This window comes from Chiloscyllium plagiosum, unplaced genomic scaffold (assembly GCF_037043375.1).
Source record: "Chiloscyllium plagiosum isolate Xiang-an unplaced genomic scaffold, Cpla_swu_hap1 HiC_scaffold_15, whole genome shotgun sequence".
In the NCBI taxonomy this organism is placed as follows: Eukaryota; Metazoa; Chordata; class Chondrichthyes; order Orectolobiformes; family Hemiscylliidae; genus Chiloscyllium; species Chiloscyllium plagiosum.
This window is the reverse complement of record NW_028270153.1, coordinates 58235761-58260424: the sequence shown is the minus strand read 5'-3', so window position 1 is coordinate 58260424 and position 24664 is coordinate 58235761. Positions and strand designations below refer to the sequence as shown.

Genomic DNA, 24664 nt, shown 5'->3' with positions numbered 1-24664 from the left:
CCTAGACAGGGGACGAAACGTCTGCAACACAAATTCCCAGCTTGGCGAACAGAACCATAACAACTAAAATAAATATTGAATTAAGTATTATAAAGGGATTAATAGTTTAATTAGCTCGCACCAGCATATTAAAAAAAAGTGCTGTCGTCATTGCCTCCAGGTATTTCAGACAATACCAAGGTCTAGACTGGATGTCACTTATGGCTGTAGGAGCTGATTCAGATCAATAACATTGGTTTGAGACTGACAGACCGATTTCTCTTTCTCTCCGCTGTGCTCATTTCTGCCATCTGGTCATTTCTCTTACCCTCAGCATTTTCCACTCTTCCTCACTGCTAGGATCCAGGCACTCGGGCAGTAGAAAAGACTTCCCACGCAGCGACTCTGATCCCAATCAACTCCAGGCCTTGCAGATGTTCTTGTATCATGCCAAAAGCAAGCTCACCACTGAGCATGCAAACCATGCTTTGTGAGAACAGCAGCATTAGACCTCATGGAAAAAAATTGAAAGGGTTTGTGCAGATTACAGAAAATCTTCTATGTTAACAGCTGTCTAATAGAAACTGCATATATCTGAAACAGGCTGTACACCAGATATAATCGAAGCCATTTAGTCTTGACACGGCACATTAATTGTTTATAGAAAAGTACAAAAAAAACACAACCACCACAGGCATGATTCAATAAAAGATAATTTAATTCCAAAATTGAATTCTGTAACAGCAAGTTTTTTTTTTTAAAAACATAATGGAATGTAGAAGTGGTATTACATCCATGCTGCCCAAATCCTCCCGTTGCGACAGACTTTAATCCTTATTTTGACTTTATTTTTCTCAATTCTCTCATTGTTAAACCATGACTATCAATACATTAATATAAAATAAATATGCTGTAACATCTGACAAAATGAAGTACCCTGTAACCTAACTGGTGAAGGCTTATTAATGCATAAACATTAAGTCACACTTACTGTGTGGTCCAAGATTCACTTTTTGGCCTGTGCAAAACTAGCCGATCTCAGCCAAGGTCAGTTGGGGTCTTATGTTAAGGTACCCGGTAACAACAAAAGACATGGAAAAAAAAACCGGGATTCCTATCTCCCTATGATGCCAGCTGCAAAACATGCATGTGGTCATAAACAACAAACGGGTTCATTTTGGACATGACATAGCAAAACAGCTTGCAGAAACACCATCCAAAATCACATAAAGAACGGTCATTTAATAGCTAAAGGAGGGCAACTGCTGATCATAACACTAAACTAACACTTTCAAGAGGATAGATATAAGTAAGAAATTTGACAATTGAATTTGCATTACACCTGGAATGTGCAAGTGTATGCCCAAATCACCTGGTTACTGGTTACATTAATTCTGGGTTCACTGCACATGGCAATGAAAGTTGGAAATTCCATGTAGACATTGCCCTTAAAATGGCATGGGAGGCATAGATATAATAACTACCTTAAAGTCAGAAAATTTATGTCTTTGATCCCAGATCATGTGTTGGAATTGAGGAAGCTCTTCTGGATTGAGTAGTTTGGAGAAGGTTCCTTCATTTATACGGAACAGCAGGTGCTACTATGGGCCGAAGTCAGTCTCTCACAAGTGCAATGACTCCGCTCGAAGTCTGCAGCTGCTCTAGCTGCATTGAAATACTGTAAAACTGATTGGCTCCTGGTGATAACAGTTTCCGTTTATTTGGCCTTTAATGTAATAAAACATCCCAAAGTATTTCACAGAGAACATAAAACAAAAGATGATACCAAGTTACATTTGAGGTGCCTGGGCAGATGACCAAAAGCACTGTAAAAGAGGTAGGTAAAAACAAAAGCTACTGAACATCTATATATATAAAAAAGAGAATAAGCTAAAGACTCAACGGGTTTACCAGTATCGAAGGCATAGGTGTGGAGAGAGACAGACAGACAGACAAAGATTTACCATTGAACCCTGTACAATTTTTGTTTGGAACTCCAAAGAACAACAGGCCTGCTGAGTCTCTCCAGTCTGCTGTATCTATTGTATAAAACTATTATACATAGGATTTTTTTTCTTGTACGAATATGAGGAGAATTACTGGAAAAGCTTCACAGAAAATAAACAGATTTACAATATTACAGCTATCATCCCTTGACAAATGAGACAATACATTAGTAAATACATGCTAAAAATGCTGAGGTAGGTTAATTGGCAATTAGCCATCTCAGTCACAACTTGCTTTTGCTAGTTGCTGGCTTCACATAAAATACTCCCTCTTGAGCACAAGAAACTGCTAAGACTCCATTCTGCTTCCATAGGCGACCTTGTACCAGACCTCTGCAGTCACCTACAGACAAAGTAAGATCATGAGCTATACCGAAGTAACCTGGTGCAACGGTTATTAGAATGTCAAGCAGCAAAAGACAAATTCCTCTATCTCTTTACCATCCTATACTCTCTCAGAGGAAGCCCAGGAGGTCGCAAAGTATGGAATTTGTGTATCTATTTCAATTGACATTTTTTGTTGCTACGTACCACACTATTTTATACTCTATCCCATTTTCCTTTGCAATGTGTCACTGACTATCAGAGATTAGGACAGGCCTCCATGTGAATGTCTCCATATATTTGCCCTTGGGACAAAAGCTGAAAAGCACAGCCACATCCACACTGAACAGCAAATGGGATGGGTAAATACCTATTTCCAAGGATCAATTGCTAGGAGAAGCTCAGCCTTCAGTCTGTGTGGCAAAGGAAGCATCTGGCCTCTGTCTAGCACTTGTCTCAGCTAGATAACCTCCTACCACTGCACTGCAACAAAATGTTGCCATCACTAATGTCATTGCTGAGCATCCATTTTTGCAGCCGCACTCCTTCCCACCATTGCTACACTCATTGCCACCCCTTAATGCCTATCTTGACACTTCATTCAGATCATAGGTCAAAGACTCAAGGACCGGATGCAAGACAGTGAGATGCAATGCAAATGGGGTGGCGAGCAAAACACCATGTGAGGCAGAATGTGGTAGCAATCAATCAGCATACAAAGCAAATTCAAAACCTCACATTGATGGCAACAATTCAAATAGTTTTTTTTTGAAAAATGGATGTTGATAGAACTGTAGGTGAGATTACAAACTAGTAATGTGGGTAATTGAAGCAGTTTTTGTCAAATAGACATTCCTGCTGCACCCCTCCCTCTCCCTATTCGCCCCACACTAACCTGCCTACATTCTCCATATCCCCCCCACACACCACATTACTCCGCCCCACCCTCCTGCCCCCTTCCGCTCCTGCGCCCCTACCCGCCACATTCCTTACCAATCCAAACCCCACACTCCCCTCGCTCTCGCACTGTCTCTCCCCTGCAACCCCTCATCTCCATTCCTTCCTGCACATCGACAAGAACCCACATTTTCCTCCACTCTCCCCCAGCTTCAACCCATGCCCTCAAAGGTTAAAACGTCAGCAAATCCAGCCTTTCTTAATGGCATGGTTAAAGATGAAGTAGTAATCCTGTAAAGGAACTGAGTGTGCAAAGCTGGTTCCAAAACAGTAAAGTTGGTAATTTCTTGCAAATGTAAAGTGCATTCCCTGATATTTTACACCCACCCCCAGATTATTTTGAAACACTTTAAATAGTTAACGAATCATTCCTGTTCAGTTCGGTGAAAATAAAATGATAAAATAAAATGTGTAAACTCACCAGACCAAGGACTCTCACATTCGTATAACATCCACTCATCAGACCGGAATGGGGCATGAAACCACATGGAATGGTCCAGAGATGCCATGAACTTTACCCTGTAGTTCATGTGAGGCAGTAATGCAGTTGCCAAGAAGGAATAGTCAGAAATGTATGCAGCAACACAACAATGCAACTTCATGTTCCCATCACCTGTTAAACAGTTAAAACTATGTACTTTTGTATCAGTAAGTTAGCTTCTTAGAAAGCATACAAAGCATGAACAGTTTGCACAGAATCTTTCACACCCCCACGGTACAGAACGACCAATTTTTTTTCAAATGCTTGTTCTGTCGGCAAATATGGAAGTCAATTTGCACAGTCCAATTCAACAATCAAGAAAAATGATCGTTAAGTTGTTACCCTGGTTTTAGTTGAGGGAAGAAAGTTGGCCAGAAGAGAACTCTTATGCTGCTCTACAAATGGATTTTTAACATTCACCTGAGCACCCTGATGATCAAGAGTAAACAGATGGGAGTGGTACATAGCCAGGTTAGATCTATCCTGCCTTTTGGGTAACAAGGGATACAGGGACAATATTATTAAGTAGATGGCAGTGTTGTGGTTATACTGGAACACTGTAGCTAAGGGGAGAGCAAATTCTGGTACTGAAGATCTATTGTCAGCATGTTACCACAGTCCACTGCTTTTGCAGTGTTCAGTGCATCCAACCCTTTCTTGAAATCATATGGAAAAAATCAGAATTGGTTGAAGACTGCCATTTACAATGCAGGGGACTACAGGAGAAAACAGAAGTGCACCACTCACTTGGCACTTTTGGCTGAAGATTGCTGCAAACGTTTATTTTTCGCACTTATGGACTGGGCTCTCCATCACCGAGGACAGGGATATTTGTGGAGCCATGTCCTGTGGTTAGTTAATTGTCTATCACTATCCACGATTGGTTTGGTAGGTCTGTTGGAACTGTCCACTCTATCTGACTGCTCATGCTGTTTGGCAGGCTAACAGACTTGCACTGTAGCCTTACTAGGTTGAATCGATTATTTTTAATAAAATGACTTGTTTCTTCTACATGTGTTTGACTCCAATCGAGATTTTGCAGAAGTTTATTGGTTTCATTTTGAGTTCTGTTCATAGTGGATATTGGGTGATAGGTTCCCTCAGTAGTTATGAGCGAGCACAAAAGCAACTTTGAGGGTTAATGGATTATAGGCCTGACACTTATCATTAAAACATGACCCATTATCGCAGTCAACAGAGTGTGATGTTGCAGTCTGCTAGCATCCCACTTTGTCCATTTCTGTTGCTACTTTAGGGCTGTCTCTGAAGTGTATGGTCAGGATCTCTCCCTCACCCCTCTGCTCTCTCCAAAATACAAAACTATAGCCATAGGCGGGTTTTTTTTGGGAAGGAGGTGAGCCTGTGGTATCCCATCCCAATCTCTCACAACATCTTTATAAATGTCCAGCTCCAAGTCTCGAATCTCATTTAAAAAGGAAGTAGCTCCATCAGTGTACCACTCCTTCACTATCTCAGTGACCAACCTGAATCTCTGGTTTGGGATTTGAGAAATGCTGTGTACATGAGGTGAGACAAATGATTCCAACCAGGCGATAACAAATCAGATACAGTCACTATAACTGTGCATCACAGAGGAATGCAAATTGATAGTTTCAACCTAATCATTAAAAGAAGAGGTCTTTTGACCCATGGCACCTATTCTAACTCTAAGGTGGAATTACTGCCACTCCTGTGTATTTCCCCACAGCCCATTTTTTGTGCCGTTCAAGCTTTAATCCAATTCTCTTTTCAAAGCTATTGTTACAGGGTCTGCATCCACAAACCTTACGAGGAGTACAAGTGTTTGAAACCATCTCAAAGTAAATCTGCTGAAAGCATTTCACATGCAAGTCAGTGTGCAAATCACCAGTGTGCTTTTCTGGAAATGAAAATAAAACCAGAAGCATTGATGCCTTGCCCATCTGATAGGATTTCTGAGAGCATCAATGTCTACAATGTTTAACATATCCCAGACATCTGTCACAAAACTTCCTGGAGCTAATTGTTCCTAACACATCACAACACAATGCATATTCTGGTTGGACAATTTTGTCTCAAAGGAAAAGAGGACCTTTATCCCTTCCTCTTTTCTACTTATATTTTGTTTTTTCATGCAACAGACTTGTTTATATTTAAAACCGCTTTAGTGTAATTTCAATTCCAAAAGATAAAGATTTCACAAATACTGTTTTGTTTTCTATTCACTTACGAGACATAGCTGAGCCAGCATGTGTGCTGAGCTTTAAGAAACAGTTTTATTCAACTTGTAAAGGTTTTTACAGATACAAATCTCCAGGTTTTTGCTGCTACCTGCCCTTTAAAATTGTACAATTTAGTTTGTGTTGCCTCTCCTAATGCTTTCTAGCAAAATGTATCACTTTGCAATCTCTGCAAAAATCTGTGTCATCCTGTCATCTACTATGGATTTTCAATGTTCTGTTCCATTTTGCAACCTTTGAAATTATCTCCAAGCTCATGTTATTAATAGAGATCAAAATGAACAATGATTCCAGTACCAACTCGGATGAGCATTACAATGTACTTCCTTTGAAGCTGAAAAATAACCGATTGCAATTGCAATTGCAAAGATGTTGCTGGGATTGGATGGCTTGAGCTATAGGAACAGGCTGAATAGGCTGGGCCTATTTTCCCTGGAGCATTGGAGGCTTAAAGGTGACCTTCATACAGGTTTAAAAAATTATCAGGGGCATGGATAGGGTGAATAGCCAAGATATTTTCCTCAGGGTAGGAGAGTTCAAAACTAGAGGGAATAGGTTTAAGGTGAGAGAGAAAAGATTTAAAAGGGACCTAAGGGGCAACATTTTCGCACAGAGGTTGCTGCATGTATGGAATGAGCTGCCAGAGGAAGTAGTGGAGGCTGATACAACTACAACATTTAAAATGCATCTGGATAGGTACATGAATGGGGAAGGTTTAGAACGATCTCAACCAAAAGCTGGCATTGGAGGCGGAGGGGTGTAAAATTATGAGGGGCAAGAATAGGGTGAGTAGTAAGGTCTTTTTTCCAGGGTAAGGGTGTCCAAAACTAGATGACACAGATTTAAAATTGGAAAGTGTCCCAAGGGGCCACTTTTTGCACGCAGAGGGTGTTGCATGTATGGAGCAAGCTACTACAGGAAGGAAGTGGTGGAGGCTGGTACAACATTCAAAAAGCATCTGGATGGGTACATGAAAAGAAAGTGTTTAGATAGAAAGGGACCAAATGCTGGCAAATGGGACTAGATCAATTTAGGACATCTGGTCAGCAGGGAGGAGTTGGACCAACAGGTCTAATTTCTTGCTGTACAACTATAACCTGCATTCTGTTTCCTAATCAATTCTGCATCCATTCCTTGAATATTTCTTTAATTGCATGAGTGTTCTTTTGTCAATACCATGCGATTATTTATTGCATTAATCAAAAAAAACCTGGCTAAGTTCATAAACTTACATCAAGCTGTTCTATCCAGTGCACTAGAGTTACAGTACTTTCTTTGCACAAGCATTCACCAGTAAGACAATAGCACCCCCTCTTGGCAAAATCCATCCTGAAATTATCTCTCAGCATTGTACAGTATAAATTTAGATTTATCATTGTCACAGGTAGATTTCATCGCACCCTTTCCACAAACAAGGAAGTCAAATATCTTTTGATAAAGTCCCCCACAAGGGACTGGTTAAAAAACAACTAAAAGCTCACGGGATAGGAGATAATACACCAGCATAGATTAACAATGGGTTAATAGATGGAGGGGTGGAAGAATAGTAGAAATACTCCCATTGGAAGCCTGTGACTGGGGTTACTGCAAGGATGAGTACTTGGGCCCCTACTGTTCACAACATATTTCAATTACTTGGAGTTGGGGACTAGATATATTGTGAACATGATACAAAACAATTCAGGAGAATTTGGGCAGGCTTAGAAACTTGGGAAGAACATGGCTAGTGGAATATAATGCACAAAAAAATGAGATTATCCAGTTTAATGTGAGAAAAACAATGGTAAAAAGTTGGAAAGTGTAGATATGTCAAGGGACCCAAGTTTCCTCATCAATAAAGTTAACGAAAGCTAACATAGAAGTGCAGCAGGCTATTAGGAAGGCAATGGAATATTAGCCGTTATTGAAAGAGGATATGAGTACTGTATTGAATCTTGCCTTAATTTTATAGTAGCTTAGTTAATCCACATCTGGAGTACAATGTGCAGTTTTAGTTTCCTTATCTCAAATAAGATATCATTGCCATTGAGGGAGTGCATAAAGGTTTACCAAACTTGTTCCTGGATGGTAAGAGAGAATTTGAGCAAACTGGGCCCGTATTCTGTAGCGTTTTTGAAAAAAAAAGTGGATGATCTCACTGAAACCTATCAAATATTTTGAAGGGGTAGATACAGGCAATGTTTCCCCTGGTTCTAGAACCACAGACAACAATATAAAAAGGGAATTCCACAGATCTGAGAGACAGGCAGAGCCTAATGATAAAAATGCCTCATGAACAAGCAATATGAATTGCCAGAGGGGCAAAAGTCTCAGAAGTAATTTGGATATTGAACTGCATAACTGCACTTTGCGCTTTGGTTCAACAAAAATGGTCTACAGAAACAGTGGAAATACTGAGTCAAGACATTGAATCTAGTGACAGAGTCAAGACAGCGAGATGCACTGCACGGAAACAGACTCATCGGTCCAACTCGATCATGCCGACCAGATATCCCAATCTAGTCCCATTTGCCAGCATTTGCCCCATATCCCTCGAAACCCTCCTATTCATATACCCATCCAGATGCCTTTTAAATGTTGCAATTGTACCAGCCTCCACCAATTCCTCTGGCAGCTCATTCCATACACTCACCACTGTGTGTGTGAAAAAGTCTCTTTTATATCTTTCCCCTCTCACCCTGAACCTATGCCCTCTAAGTTCTGGACTCCTACACCCCAGGGAAAAGAATTTGTCTATTTACCCTACCCATGCCCCTCATGATTTTATAAACCTCAATAAGGTCACCCCTCAGCCTCCAACTCTCCAAGGAAAACAGCTTCAGCCTATTCAATCTCTCCCTATAGCGCAAATCTACCAATCCTGGCAACATCCTTGTAAATCTTTTCTTAACCCTTTCAAGTTTCACAACATCCATCTGATAGGAAAGAGACCAGAATTGCACACAATTTTCCAAAAGTGGCCGAACAAATGTCCTGTAGAGGTGCAACATGACCGCTCAACTCCTACACTCAATGTTCTGACCAATAAACCATACCAAATGCCTTCTTCACTATCCTATCTACCTGCGACTCTACTTTGAAGGAACTATGAACTTGCACTCAAGATCTCTCTCTTATTATACACTCCCTCGGACCTTACCATATTGTGAATAGGGCTTGCTCTGATTTGCTTTTCCAAACTGCAGCACCTCACATTTATTAAACTCCATATGCCACTCCTCAGCCCACTGGCCCACCTGATCAAGATTCCATTGTAATCTGAAGTAACCTTCTTCGCTATCCAGTACACCTCCAATTTTGGTGTCATCTGCAAACTTACTAACCATACCTCCTACATTCACATCCAAATATTTTATACAAATAATGAAAAATAGTGGAACCAACACCAATCCTTGTGGCACTCCACTAGTCACAGGCCTCCAGTCTGAAAAGCAACCTTCCATTACCACACTCTATCTTCTACCTTCGAGCCAGTTCTGTAACCAAATGACTATTTCTCCCTGTATTCCATGAGACCTAACCTTGCTAACCAACCTTTCCTTTCACCCTAACAGGAATATACGGTTTCTGGGCTCTTGTAATCTCATTTCTGAAGGTTTCCCATTTTCCAGCTGTCCCTTTACCTGTGAAAATCTGCCCTCAATCAGCTTTTGATAATGTCAAAATTAATCTTACTCCAATTTACAACTTCAACTTATAGATCCAGTTTATCCTTTTCCATCACTATTTTAAAACTAATAGAATTATGGTTGCTGGCCCCAAAGTGCCCCCCCCCCCCCACTGACACCTGTCACCTGCCCTGCCTTATTTCCCAAGAGTAGGTCAAGTTTTGTACCTTCTGTCATAGGTACATCCACATACTGAATCCGAAAAAATTATTGTACACACCTAACAAATTACTCTCCATCTCAACCCTTAACATTATGACAGTCTATGTTTGGAAAGTTAAAACCCCCTACAAGAACTACTCTATTATTCTTACAGATGGCTGAGATCTCCTTGCAAATGTGTTTCTCAATTTCCCTCTTATTGGGGGGGGGGGGCTACAATACAATCCCAATAAGGTGATCATCCCTTTCTTATTTCTCAGTTTCATCCAAATATCCAAATAACTTCCCTGCATGTAGTTCTGGAAATATCCTCCCCAAGTACAGCTGTAATGCTATCCCTGATCAAAAATGCCACTCCTCCTACTCTCTTGCCTCCCTTTCTCTTCTGCCTCTAGCATTTGTATCCTGGAACATTAAGCTGCCAATCCTGTCCATCCCTGAACCATATTTCTGTAATTGCTATGATATCCCAATCCCATGTTCCGAGCCATGCCCTGAGTTCATCTATCTTCCCTTTTAGGCCTCTTGTATTGAAGTAAATGCAGTTTAATTTATCAATCAATTTGTCCATGCCTGCCCTGACTGTTTGACTTGCTTCTTTTCTCAACTGTACCAGTCTCAAATTGATATCTTTCCTCAGTATCTCCCTGGGTACCAGCTACCCCCACCACACCTTATCAGTTTAAATCCTCCAGAGCAGCTCCAAAAAATCTCCCTGCAGTATATTAGTCCCCATCCAATTCAGGTGCAATCCATCCTTCTTGCACAGGTCAGTTCTACCCCAGAAGAGATTCCAATGATCCAAAAAATGTGAACCCTTCCCCCATGCACCAGTTCCTCAGCCAAGCATTCATCTACTCTATTCTCCTATTCCTACCCTCACTAGCTGGTAGCACTGGGAGTAATCCAGATATTACTATCCTCGAGGACCTCTTTTTTAAATTCCTGCCTAACTCTCTATATTCTCCCTTCAGAATCTCATCCTTTTTACCTTCCTATTTCATTGGCTCCAATGTGTGCAATGACCTCCAGCTGGTCCCTCTCCCCTCTGAGAACATTATGCCCCCTCTCTGAGACATCCTTGATCCTGGCACCACAGGCAACACATCATTCTGGATTTTTTGTTGCTGGTCACCGAAATGTCTGTTTGTGCCTCGGACTAGAGAGTCCCCTAATACACTTGATCTCTTGGAACCTGATGTACTCCTTATTGCATTAGAGCCTGTCTTGATAACAGAAACCTGGCCGTCTGTGCTACATTCCCAAGAGTCCATCACCCCCTACATTTTCCAAAATGGCATACTTGTTTGAAATCGGGATAGCTACAGAAGACTCCTGCACTACCTGCCTACCTCTCCTACCTTTCCTGGAGTTAACCTATCTATCTTACTGTACCTGTGGCTTTTCTCCCTTCCTATAATTGAAATCCATCACACCCCCTTGCTCTTGTAAATTCCTCACTATCTCTAATTGTCATTCCAACCAATCCATTCGATCTGATAGGATTCACAACCAAAGACATTTATTGCAGATACAAACCTCAGTAACACGTAAATTCTCTCTCAACTCCCACATCAGACAAGAAGAGCATACCACTCTACTAAAGACCATCTTTACTCCTTCACAATCTACTGTTCCAGGCTAACTTAATACTTATGACTTACATTTTTAAAATGTAATAATGAGACAGATCTCAATAAAACATAATCAATAAAGAACACATTCCACTCAATGTTGTGGATTTACAACAAGGCTACACTTAAAATTATGCATTTATTTGTTTCTTTCCCATGATCTCTCCCAAACAAATTCCTCCAAGATCAGTTGTGAATTGGAGTGCATCTGGACAAATTTAAAAATGTCCAGAGATACGTGAATTCAAACAGCAAAGGCAGTAACTGCGCAGAATCACTACTGTGTCATCCTTCTTTCTCTCTCTCTCGCCTTGACTGACCATGTGCTGCCTATTGTCTGCCCTTCTCCCTTTTAAAAGTGCCATTTTGACTTTTTTTTTCCCCAACGGTGCAAAACAATGCAACAACAATATAAAACACGAATTGCTCCTCCTGGAATTCAAGGAAATCACCTCCAACACTAAAATACTTCAAAAAAGGAGCAGCTCTTTACAGCCACAAATTTTTACCATCCTCCATCTTGGATTCACAATTAGCCAAAATATTGGTTTACAAAGAAAGAAACTTCTACGTAGATGTACAGAGGTAATTCTCAAACTTGAGCAAGACATTTTCCATATAATAGTTGAAGTAGATCAGTGATGTGAAGCAGAATCATTTACAATGAGACAATAGGTTTGTCAGAGTTATAATTAAGTCACGGATTGTGACTATATTCCATTTTTCATTGCTGTATACTTTTTATGGGAATACATATACCGAGTCATGCTCTGCCTCATTGTTGATGATTTTTGTTAACTGCACCTCATGATACAGTGAAAAGCATCACACAAACTCAACATCTGATTTTTGCTCAAATTCGGTGCAGATTGTTTTTACAAACAGCCTGAATATAAGCGTATTTTAAAAGAAAAAGAAGTCCATTTTACCCTTCCAACTCACGCATGCAGAAAAAAGTAAATTTTGAATCCTACCTATGTAGCCACGTGCTCGTACCCAAAACCTTTGTACAGGCTCTGTGGGTACACGTCTATAGTAATCTGGTGGATTTATGGGTTTGATTTCAATTGGAACCTCTTCAGCTAACATTTTCGTCAGACCCATTTTATAATTCTCTGTTAAATCTGGATCTCTACAAAATAAGGAAAACAAAACAAAGTAAAATAAAAATGTGGAACAATGCAATCACAAGATATTCCTGAAATAGATCAGGAACATAATGCAAAGCCAATCAATTTGCACTGCTTTTATCAAATAAAATCTACAAAATGCCCATCTATTGACAGTAGAGCAGCACAATATTTAGCTCACCACATCAATATTCAATGGTGCTGGCCCTGATTCAGTAGTAGCATCTTCACGTCAGAAAATGACATGATTCAAACCTAAATCTAGAAAGATAAGCATCTAACCTATGCTAATAGTTCAATGCAGCACTGAGTGATGTGCTGCCAGTTGGAGATTTTCCTGATCAATGTGAAATCGAAGTCTACTTTGTTCTCTCAGGATGTGTCAATTTTTGAAATGCAAGCCATTCTCCTAATGGGCTTCCAACAAACGCTAGTCCTATACCAAGAATCTGAAAATCCCATCATTTATTTTATTGTTGCTTTTTGCATTGAGAAAACAACAACTTGTCATACATTTCCAGTGTCTCAAAACACTGAGGAGTGACAGACGGAGTTTAATTTAGATAAATGCAAAGTGCTGCACTTTGGAAAAGGAAATCTTAGCAGGAAGACGTTTGGTATACTTTCCTATATTGGTCAGAGTACTGAGTACAGGAGTTGGGAGGTCATGTTGCAACTGTACAGGACATTGGTTCGGCCACTGTTGGAATATTGTGTGCAATTCTGGTCTCCTTCCTATCGGAAAGATGTTGTGAAACTTGAAAGGGTTCAGAAAAGATTTGAGGAGAAAGTGAGGTCTGCAGATGCTGGAGATCAAAGTTGAAACTTTATTGCTGGAACAGCACAGCAGGTCAGGCAGCATCCAGGGAACAGGAGATTCAACGTTTCGGGCACAGGCCCTTCCTCAGGAATGAGCAGAGAGTGTTCAGCAGGAGAAGATAAAAGGTAGGGAGGAGGGACTTGGAGGAGGGGCGTTGGAAATGTGATAGGTGGAAAGAGGTCAAGGTGAGGGTGATAGGTCGGAGTAGGATGGAGGCGGAGAGGTCAAGAAGACTGCAGGTCAGGAAGGCGGTGCCGGGCTGGAGGGATTCGGCTGAGACAAGGTGGGGGGAGGGGGGATGAAGAAACTGGTGAAGTCCAAGTTCATCCCCTGCGGTTGGAGGGTTCCAGTCGGAAGATAAGACGCTCCTCCTCCGACCGTCGGGTTGTTGTGGTTTGGCAGTGGATGAGTCCAATGACCTGCATATCCTCGGTGGAGTGGGAGGGGGAGTTGAAATGCTGTGCTACAGGGTGGTTGGGTTGGTTCGTCCGGGTGGCCCAGAGGTGCTCTCTGAATCGCTCCGCAAGTAGGCGGCCTGTCTCCCCAATATAGAGGAGGCCACACCGGCTGCAGCGGATGCAGTAGATGATGTGGGTGGATATGGAAGTTCCGGTGCAGCCGGTGTGGCCTCCTCTATATTGGGGAGACAGGCCGCCTACTTGCGGAGCGATTCAGAGAGCACCTCTGGGCCACCCAGACGAACCAACCCAACCACCCTGTAGCACAGCATTTCAACTCCCCCTCCCACCACCGAGGATATGCAGGTCATTGGACTCATCCACCGCCAAACCACAACAATGCGACGGTCAGAGGAGGAGCGTCTTATCTTCCGACTGGGAACCCTCCAACTACAGGGGATGAACTTGGACTTCACCAGTTTCTTCATCCCCCCTCCCCCCACCTTGTCTCAGCCGAATCCCTCCAGCCCGGCACCGCCTTCCTGACCTGCAGTCTTCTTCTTGACCTCTCCGCCTCCATCCTACTCCGACCTATCACCCTCACCTTGACCTCTTTCCACCTATCACATTTCCAACGCCCCTCCTCCAAGTCCCTCCTCCCTACCTTTTATCTTCTCCTGCTGAACACTCTCTGCTCATTCCTGAGGAAGGGCCTGTGTCCGAAACGTCGAATCTCCTGTTCCCTGGATGCTGCCTGACCTGCTGTGCTGTTCCACCAATAAAATTTCAACTCAGAAAAGATTTACAAGGATGTTGCCAGGGTTGGAGGATTTGAACTATAGGGAGAGGGTGAATAGGCTAGGGCTGTTTTCCCTGGAGCGTTGAATGCTGAGGGGTGACCTTATAGAGGTTTATAAAATCATGAGGGGCAAGGATAGGATAAATAGATAAAGTCTTTTCCCTGGGGTGGGAAGTCAAGAACTAGAGGGCATAGGTTTTGGGTGAGAGGGGAAAGATATAAAAGAGACGTAAGGGGCAACCTTTTCACTCAGAAGGTGGTACGTGTATGGAATGAGCTGCCAGAGGAAATGGTGGAGGCTGGTACAACTGCAACATTTAAGAGGCATCTGGATGGGTATATGAATAGGAAGGTCTGGAGGGATATGGGCCAGGTGCTGGCAGGTGGGACAAGCTTGGGTTGGGATATCTGTCGGCATAGATGGGTTGGACCGAAGTGTCTGTTTCCGTGCTGTATATCTCTATGACTCTATAGCTCGTACACTTAATGATAAGGTCCGAGGGAATGTTGCTGAACAGAGACACCTTGGAGTGTAGGTTCATAATTCCTTGAAAATGGAGTCGCAGGTAGGTATGATAGTGAAGGCAGCGGTTGGTATGCTTTCCTTTATTGGTCACAATACTGAGTATAGGAGTTGGGAGATCACGTTGCAACTGTATAGGACATTGATTATGTCACTTTTGGAATATTGCATGCAATTCTGGACTCTGTCCTGTCAGAAAGATGTTGTGAAACTTGAAAAGGCTCAAAAAAGATTTACAAGGATGTTGCCATGATTGGAGGATTTGAACTATAGGTAGAGGTTGAATAGGCTGAAGCTGTTTTCCCTGGAGCACCGGAGGCTGAGGGGTGGCCTTATAGAGGTTTGTAAAATCATGAGGGGCATGGATAGGATGAGTATACAAAGTCTTTTCCCTGGGGTGTGGGAGTCCAGAACTAGAGGGATTAGGTTTAGGGTGAGAGGGGAAAAATATAAAAGGGAGCTAAGGGGCAACGTTTTCACATACAGGGTGATGCGTGTATGGAATGAGCTACCAGAGGAAGTGGTGGAGGCTGGTACAATTGCAACATTTAAAAGGCATTTGGATGGGTGTATGAATAGGAAGGATTGAGAGAGATATGGGCCAAATGCTGCCAAATGGGACTAGATTAGGTAAGGATATCTGGTTGGAATGAAAGAGTTGGACCAAAAGGTCTGCTGCCCTGCTGTACCCTCTCTGTGACTTCACACAGTGGTTTACACTGCAATGTAGTATTCATGTTTGTAAATAACTTTTATGAAATGTAAAAAAAAATATTTTTACAAAAGAAATTAAAATGCCTTCCTAACAACCACTGTCTAACTAAGGGCAGATATTTGCAGTAAACTGGCACTCTACATGAAAGTACAACTATCCCCTGTTTTAAAGAAAAACTACTTATTGGGATTGTATTATAGACCTCCTAATAGTCAGAGAGAAATTGAGAAACAAACTTGTAAGGAGATCTCAGCTATCTGTAAGGATAATAGGGTAGTTATGGTAGGGGATTTTAACTTTCCAAACATAAACTGGGACTGCCATATTGTTAAAGGTTTAGATGGAAAGGAATTTCTTAAATGCATACAATTTTCTGATTCAGTATGTGGATGTACCTACCAGAGAAGGTGCAAAACTTGACCTACTCTTGGGAAATAAGGCAGAGCAGGTGACTGAGGTGTCAGTGGGGGAGCACTTTGGGGCCAGCGACCATAATTCTATTCATTTTAAAATAGTGATGGAAAAGGATAGGCCAGATCTAAAAGTTGAAGTTCTAAATTGGAGAAAGGCCAATTATTTTTCACATACAGGGTGATGAGTGTATGGAACGAGCTACCAGAGGAAGTGGTAAAGGCTGGTACAATTGCAACATTTAAAAAGCATTTGGATTGGGCAATAGGTATTAGGCAAGAACTTTTGAAAGCTGATTGGAGGCAGATGTTCGCAGGTAAAGGGACGGCTGGAAAATGGGAAGCCTTCAGAAATGAGATAACAAGAATCCAGAGAAAGTATATTCCTGTCAGGGTGAAAGGGAAGGCTGGTAGGTATAGGGAATGCTGAATGACTAAAGAAATTGAGGGTTTGGTTAAGAAAAAGAAGGAAGCATATATCAGGTATCGACAGGACAGATTGAGTGAATCCTTAGAAGAAAGGATTAGAATAAAGGAAGTAGGAGTATACTTAAGAGGGAAATCAGGAGGGCAAAAAGGGGACATGAAATAGCTTTGGCAAATAGAATTAAGGAGAATTCAAAGGGTTTTTATAAATATATTCAGGACAAAAGGGTAATTAGGGAGAGAATAGGGCCCCTCAAAGATCAGCAAGTCAATCTATGCGTGGAGCCACAGAAAATGGGGGAGATACTAAATGAATATTTTGCATCAGTATTTACTGTGGAAAAGGATATGGAAGATATAGATTGTAGGGAAATAGATGGTGACATCTTGCAAAATATCCAGATTACAGAGGAGGAAATGCTGGATGTCTTGAAACGGTTAAAGGTGGATAAATCTCCAGGACCTGATCAGGTGTACTCGAGAACTCTGTGGGAAGTTAGAGAAGTGATTGCTGGGCCTCTTGCTGAGATATTTGTATCATCGATAGTCACAGGTGAGGTGCCGGAAGACTGGAGATTGGCAAACGTGGTGTCACAGTTTAAGAAGGGCAGTAAAGACAAGCCAGGGAACAATAGACCAGTGAGCCTGACCTCAGTGGTGGGCAAGTTGTTGGAGGGAATCCTGAGGGACAGGATGTACATGTATTTGGAAAGGCAAGGACTGATTAGGGATAGTCAACATGGCTTTGTGCGTGGGAAATCATGTCTCACAAACTTGATTGAGTTTTTTGAAGAAGTAACAAAGAAGATTGATGAGGGCAGAACAGTATATGTGATCTGTATGAATTTCAGTAAGGCATTTGCTAAGGTTCCCTATGGGAGACTGATTAGCAAGATTAGGTCTCATGGAATACAGGGAGAACTAGCCATTTGGATACAGAACTGGCTCAAAGTTAGAAGACAGAGGGTGGTGGTGGAGAGTCGTTTTTCAGACTGGAGGCCTGTGATCAGTGGAGTGACACAAGGATCGGTACTGGGTCCTCTACTTTTTGTCATTTACATAAATGATTTGGATGCGAGCATAAGAGGTACAGTTAGTAAGTTTGCAGATGACACCAAAATTGGAGGTGTAGTCGACAGCGAGGAGGGTTACCTCAGATTACAACAAGATCTTGACCAGATGGGCCAATGGGCTGAGAAGTGGCAGCTGGAGTTTAATTTAGACAAATGTGAGATGCTGCATTTTGGGAAAGCAAATCTTAGCAGGATTTATACACTTAATAGTAAGGTCCTGGGGGTGTTGCTGAACAAAGAAACCTTGGAGTGCTGGTCCATAGCTTCATGAAAGTGGAGTCGCAGGTAGATAGGACAGTGAAGGCGGTGTTTGGTATGCTTTCCTTTATTGGTCAGAGTATTGAGTACAGGAGTTGGGAGGTCATGTTGCAGCTGTACAGGACATTGGTTAGGCCACTGTTGGAATATTGCGTGCAATTCTGGTCTCCTTCTCTCCGAAAGATATTGTGAAACTTGAAAGGGTTCAAAAAAGATTTACAAGGATGTTGCCAGGGTTGGAGGATTTGAGCTATAGGGAGAGGCTGAACAGGCTGGGGCTGTTTTCCCTGGAGCATCGGATGCTGAGGGGTGACCTTAATAGAGCTTTACAAAATTATGAGGGGCATGGATAGGATAAATAGACAAAGTCTTTTCCCTGGGGTCGGGGAGTCCAGAACTAGCGGGCATAAGTTTAGGGTGAGAGGGGAAAGATATAAAAGAGACCCAAGGGACAACTTTTTCATACAGAGGATGGTACGTGTATGGAATGAGCTGCCAGAGGATGTGGTGGAGGCCAGTACAATTGCAACATTTAAGAGGCATTTGGATGGGTATATGAATCGGAAGGGTTTAGAGGGATATGGGACGGTGCTGGCAGGTGGGACTAGATTGGGTTGGGATATCTGGTCAGGTTGGACCGAATGGTCGGCTCCATGCTGTACATCTCTATGACTTTACGACTCGACTTTAGAACAGTTTTACATATAGATTAAGGTTTGAGAAGAGCTCGTAAAATGTTGTCTACCTAATATAAATTCTCCTTAAACCACTTTGCTTTGGAACATACAGTACAAAGCATATTATACATTTGACAGAATATTCTGGAGCAATAATGCATATGTCTGATCTCAATTCTAGTTAATTACTATACCTCAAGTATTTTTCAATGAGTTCCTCTTGGGTTAATACGTTTTCAGGGGCAGGAACCACCGGCATGGTAAACTGGTGCTGAATTGGGCTCTCCATTTTCTTCTGGAAAGAAGCCTGGCAAATTAGAATTGGGTGCCCATGCTGGATGGCTTTCACTGAACGGACAGAAAAGCTTTTACCGTCTCGAGTACGATCCACTCTGTACACAACTGGCACATCGGGATCACCTACAGTGAGATCAAATCACAATACTCTGAGGTACGGCCACCATCATTTGATGCATTAAAGTAAAATACAACTTGTTCAAAAATGTCAACCTTCTTGACATAACTGATTTTCACACTTGCAGATAGATTGTTCAGCAATCTATGACCCCAGTAAAAATAGTAAATGAGTGACCGTTTCAGAGAACATGTCAATTGTGAAATATTCATCGCCATCTGAAACCCTAGCCTGTTTTCCCCTTTCAGTTACCAATAGATTTGCTGAGCACTTCCAAAATCTGTTTCTATTTTAAACATGATGTTCAATATCAAAGTTTTCCTTGGCAAAATAGGGTATTATTTAATCATGAGATAACATTTCGACACCAGTCCCCCAAGGCTGCAAAGTGGTTAAAATGGTATTTTAGACTGGTCAAACAAGGATAGGACTTTCTATACCAGCACTGAAATGCTCAAGGCTCATTGCAGTTTTTCGGTACATAGGATTTTCAATGAATAACAGGTTCAATATAACCAACCTAAATGCTTTGATGAAAACTAGCACTTGTTGTGGATAGCACCTTTCAGGTGACTAACAACTTCAATCACTAAATAACATAGCTATCAAATGCCGAGCAAGTGTGGGGACATTTATATTTCCCCATCCAGTGTCTTATCTTGTAGTTTATATACAAATCCTAAACATTATTAAAAGGAAACTCAAAGTTGACACATTTCATCTTGCACGTAAGAAACACATTTGAAGAAAGAGATATCATTTTATACAACATGAGCATTTTGTCTGGAAGGGAGGAAAGGAAGAAAGGAAGAGAAATAGTGCTAGGGAATTTTTTAATTAGGGAAACAGATAGACATTTGTGGCCATTTATGCAACTCTAGGATGGAATGTTGCCTCTCTGGTCAAGGAAGCCACAGATTGGCTGCAGGATATTGGAGGGGGGGGGGGGGGGGGGGGGGGGAGGGTTTGTCAGCCGGGCAGATGGGGTAGGGTTAATTTAGTCCTCCAATCAGAATTTAGGGAGCTTGGTTGAAAATTAGCAAGGCAGACCTCAAATGTAGTCATCTCTGAACCACCCCCAATATCATATGCAAGTGAATACAGAAATAGAACAATAAGTCAGATGAATGAGTGGTTAGAGAGATTATTCAAGAGGGTGAGCTTTACACTCCTGCAATACTGGGACCGGCTCTGGGGAAGATGGCACCTCTACAAGTCAAGTTGCTAACACCAGAACAGAACTGGGACTGAGTTCCTTGTGGTTCATTTTGCTAGCGCTTTGAGAAGGCTTTAACTTAACTTGACAGGAGTGTGGAAACCAAGAAAAAATATTCAAGAATACTAGAGTTCAGAAAACATTTGGAAAGTCAGATTACACCAGTAGAGAATTAATTGAAGTCAGAATAAGAACAGCACTTACAATGAGTTATCAGGTAACTTCTATAAGGAAAAACCTTTGGAACAGTCTTTTTCCCATTTCAGTCCACAATCAAAAATATTGGAATATGAATGTCACTGTAGAAGTGAACTAAAATGCAAACCTCTCTCTTCATGGCACCTACAGCACCAATATGCTCAACATTATTGTAGAAGATAACGTTTGTTTAAAAGATGTATACAGTGGAAATCTATATGCCTGTTCAAAAAGAATTTTCATATGAATGCAGCCAGTTAGATGGCTGAATTTCTGACCCAACATAAACTGTGACAAAAAAATTAAGCTTAAGAGGAAACAAAACTAATCAGCGCAAATATTTACATCTTACCTGCACGAACAAAGTAACAGTGCAACGAATGAGCAAAAACACTCTCAGGTACAGACATTGCAGCAGCTACCAGTGCTTGGCCAACAATCTGCCCACCAAATAACATGCGACTCCTCGGGATCCAGTGGTGTGTTCCTCTTTAAAAAAAAAGGTATGCTAAGTATATGATTCAATCAGAATTTTAGGTATAAAATAACAAAAGAACTATTGGCTTTTGAAAAGATCATGGCATACTCACAGTTTACATTGCTCACCACAAACACATTTTGTGGTAACAAGGGTATTTCTACAAGCTACCATTTTTGTTTAAAATTGAGCTATTCAACCATAAAAATTCAAATTGCATGAGACTTCAGGCCCAAACAATTTGATTCTCAGCCCAGCACAAAGTTAAGCATAAAAAATCCATATCAACTTCATTTGTATTTCTCTTTACCAGATTCTTCACTTTCATTCACCACTGATTTTAATTTTGCTCAGCCTTTTTTTTAAAAGTTAGTCTTATTTTTAATATCCATTATCATTCAAGACCTTTGTGGGTGGCACGGTGGCACAGTGGTTAGCACTGCTGCCTCACAGCGCCAGAGACCCGGGTTCAATACCCGCCTCAGGCGACTGACTGTGTGGAGTTTGCACGTTCTCCCCGTGTCTGCGTGGGTTTCCTCCGGGTGCTCCGGTTTCCTCCCACAGTCCAAAGAGGTGCAGGTCAGGTGAATTGGCCATGCTAAATTGCCCGTAGTGTTAGGTAAGGGGTAAATGTAGGGGTATGGGTGGGTTGCGCTTCGGCGGGGCGGTGTGGACTTGTTGGGCCGAAGGGCCTGTTTCCACATTGTAAGTAATCTAATCTAACCTGACTTGACTTGTGCTTTTACTCGTTTTCTTTTAATGTTTTAGATTCCCTGCAGTATGGAAACAGGCCCTTCAACCCAACAAGTCCACACCGACCCATCCCCCTGCCCTGTATTTACCCCTGACTAATGCACCGAACATTATGGGCAATTTAGCATGACCAATTCACCTAACCTACACATCTTTGGACTGTCGGAAGAAACATACACAGACACTGGGAGAATGTGCAAACTCCATACAGATAGTCACATGAGGCCGGAATCAAACCCGGGTCCTTGGCGCTATGAGGCAGCTGTGCTAACCACTGAGCCACCATGCTGCCCACGGTTTTGCTTTGGTCTAGAATACTGTTGGACCAAGTGACTTTTATGAATAATGGCAATTTTTAGCTGGTGTTCAACAGTAATAAGCATCATAAATGTACCACCCAAAAGAGGACACTGGATGAAGATAATGTCAACCTTGAGTTGGTCTCCCACATCAATTACAATCATCATTCTGGCAACTGCTGCATTCCTTTAAACCCAATCAGGAATGTTGATGTCAGAGGGAAAATTTGAGGACTGACAAGCGCTTTGAAGATGGTTGTACATTTCATGTAGTTTACATGAACTTCAGTAAGGCTTTTGAAATAGTCTCATATGGCAGACTGGGGCTATAAATCCAAGAACCCACAGGACCCAGTACAATTTGGCAAATTGTTTCCTGCCAGTAAACCAATTTCATCCAGAGAATGATGATCAAAGGGTATTGTTATGATAGGAAGCCTGTGTGCTGTGGCATATCATAGTGTTTGGTGCTGAGTTCCTGATGTTTCCAGTGTAGTGATCAGATTAGTGATCTAAATATGAACGTAGATGGTATGATCAGCACATTCACAGATAACACAAAAATTGATGGTGTGAAAATAACAAGGAGGAAAGTCTTAGGCTCAGTTTTATACAGACAGGCTGAATAATTGCAAATGGAATTTAATCATGAAGAAAAATGAGGTGATGCATTTTGGCAGAACTAACTATGCATGTTTAATTATACAGTATCAGGAGACCTTGGTATGCACATCCATGGACCACTGAAGGCAGATCAGGTGGTTAAGGCAGCATACAGGATACTTGTCTTTACACGTCAAGGCATTGAACTCAAGGATATTTTGATGGAGCTATAGAAACAATAGTTAGGCCAGAGCTGAAAAACTGGTCACCCAACAAGGTCAAGGATATGATTTTACCATAGGATGCAGAGGAGATTCATCAGGCTATTGCCTGGCTGGAATGATTCAGCTGTGGAGAGATGAAATAGGCTGGATTATTTTCTGAGACCAGAAGGCTGAGGAGGGTCCCCTGACTGAGGTGTACAAAGTTCTGTGGGGCTTAACAAGGGAGAGATCTTTCTCCTCAGCAGACGTGTCAATAACCAAGGGGTGCAATCCAGGGATAAGAAGCAAGAAGTTGAGAGAGATTTGAGGATTTTCACCCAGAGGATTGTTGTATGTCTGGAATTCACTGCCTGAAAGAGTGGTAGCCATGACATGGAGCTGCCAATATTGGACTGGGGTGGACAAAGTCAGAAATCACACAACACCAAATTATTATCCAACAGGTTTATTTGAAACCACAAGTTTTCAGAGCATAGTCCCTTCGTCAGGTAAAGTGAGGCAGTGGCATACTGAAAACAGAACTTATGGGCAGACAGTTCAAAAATTCATATAAATGGCTGAGTGGAGTGTCCAATAATAAGTCCCTGCAGGTGACCAAGAATGTTAGGAGCTGTGAGTAAAGTGTCAATAGCTGAATAACAAAGGGATGGCCTATTATCTGATTAAATGGCTCAGGGTGATAATTATTTTAAAAAAAAATAAGGTGTTGCTGGAGACAAACCAAATGACTAGAATAACATGGAACAAAAACAGAAACTGCTGGAAAAGATCAGCAAGTCCAACAGTATCCGGGAAGAAAAACCAGAGGAAGGGTCACTGGACTCGAAACATCATTCTGATTCTTGGTAGAGGCAGGGACCCTCCATACATTTTAAAAACTACTGAGATGAGCGTTGGAAACGCCACCGCGTAAGAGGCAGTGTGGCCAAGAAGTACGGTCCACAAGCAGGAGGCTGGAAGAGCACGGCAGGCCAGGCAGCATCAGGAGGTGGAGGTCAACCACACCAGCTGGGAACACAACACACAGCCCCGGCCTACCTGTACAGGTCCACCTCCAGCCTCTCCAAGTTCAGGACACTCGTGACCAACACACTTTGTAAATCCGCACTGAAGGGAGGCGAACCCCCGCCACCGGCGGGCACTACAACAGCACTCGAAGCCCCTCCGTCGCCCCGGTCCCCGCTCTCCACTCCCCCTGGAGCCTTGGCCGCCATTTCTTCCCCCCCCCCCCGGTGGAGTGACCAATCAGAACACGGCGCTGCAGAGTGACGGCGCTGTAAACAAATCAGGGTGTTGTTGTCGTCACAAAGCCTTCTTGCACCACCTCGTCAGAGGCTGGTTACGGGTTGGTGGGCGGGGCGAACATGGAGCTGTGACCCCGGGCTGACCCTGACACCAGCAAATGCTGCAGAAGCTGCAAGGATGAAATAAAACCAGAAATTGCTTGAGACTGGCAAGTTTTGCAGCATCTGTGGAGCCTTAGAGTCATGGAGGTGTACAGCATGGAAACAGACCCTTCGGTCCAACGTGTCCATGCTGACCAGATATCCCAACCCAATCTAGTCCCACCTGCCAGCACCTGGACCATATCCCTCCAAACCCTTCCTATTCATATATCCATCCAAATGCCTCTTAAGTGTTGCAATTGTACCAGCTTCCACCACCATCTGCATGAAAAAGTTGTCCCTTAGGTTTCTTTTATATCTTTCCCCTCTCACCATAAACCTATGCTTTCTAGTTCTGGACTCCCCAGCCCCAGGGAAAAGACTTTGTCTATTTATCCTATCCATGCCCCTCATAATTTTGTAAACCTCTATAA

General features: G+C 42.2%; 1 protein-coding gene across 1 annotated transcript; it reads right to left on the bottom strand.

The window, feature by feature from the left end:
• Nucleotides 1-674: 674 nt before the first annotated feature.
• acot8 (acyl-CoA thioesterase 8) lies at nucleotides 675-24059 on the bottom strand. The gene is made up of 6 exons (XM_043710162.2): nucleotides 23884-24059; nucleotides 20841-20977; nucleotides 18854-19079; nucleotides 12405-12562; nucleotides 3688-3879; nucleotides 675-2328 (listed from the first exon to the last, which is right to left on the bottom strand). The coding sequence occupies exons 1-6, from the start codon at nucleotides 24057-24059 to the stop codon at nucleotides 2210-2212; spliced, it is 1008 nt and encodes a 335-aa protein (XP_043566097.2). The 3' UTR covers nucleotides 675-2209.
• Nucleotides 24060-24664: the final 605 nt, after the last annotated feature.

Coding starts and splice junctions, on each gene's coding strand:
- acot8 (XM_043710162.2), bottom strand. CDS start 24,059: ATGGCGGCCAAGGCTCCAGGGGGAGTGGAGAGCGGGGACCGGGGCGAC. Junction 19,080..20,840: donor CTGTTACTTTGTTCGTGCAG/GTAAGATGTAAA, acceptor ATCTCACTGTAG/GTGATCCCGATGTGCCAGTT. Junction 3,880..12,404: donor ACGAGCACGTGGCTACATAG/GTAGGATTCAAA, acceptor ACTGTTTAACAG/GTGATGGGAACATGAAGTTG.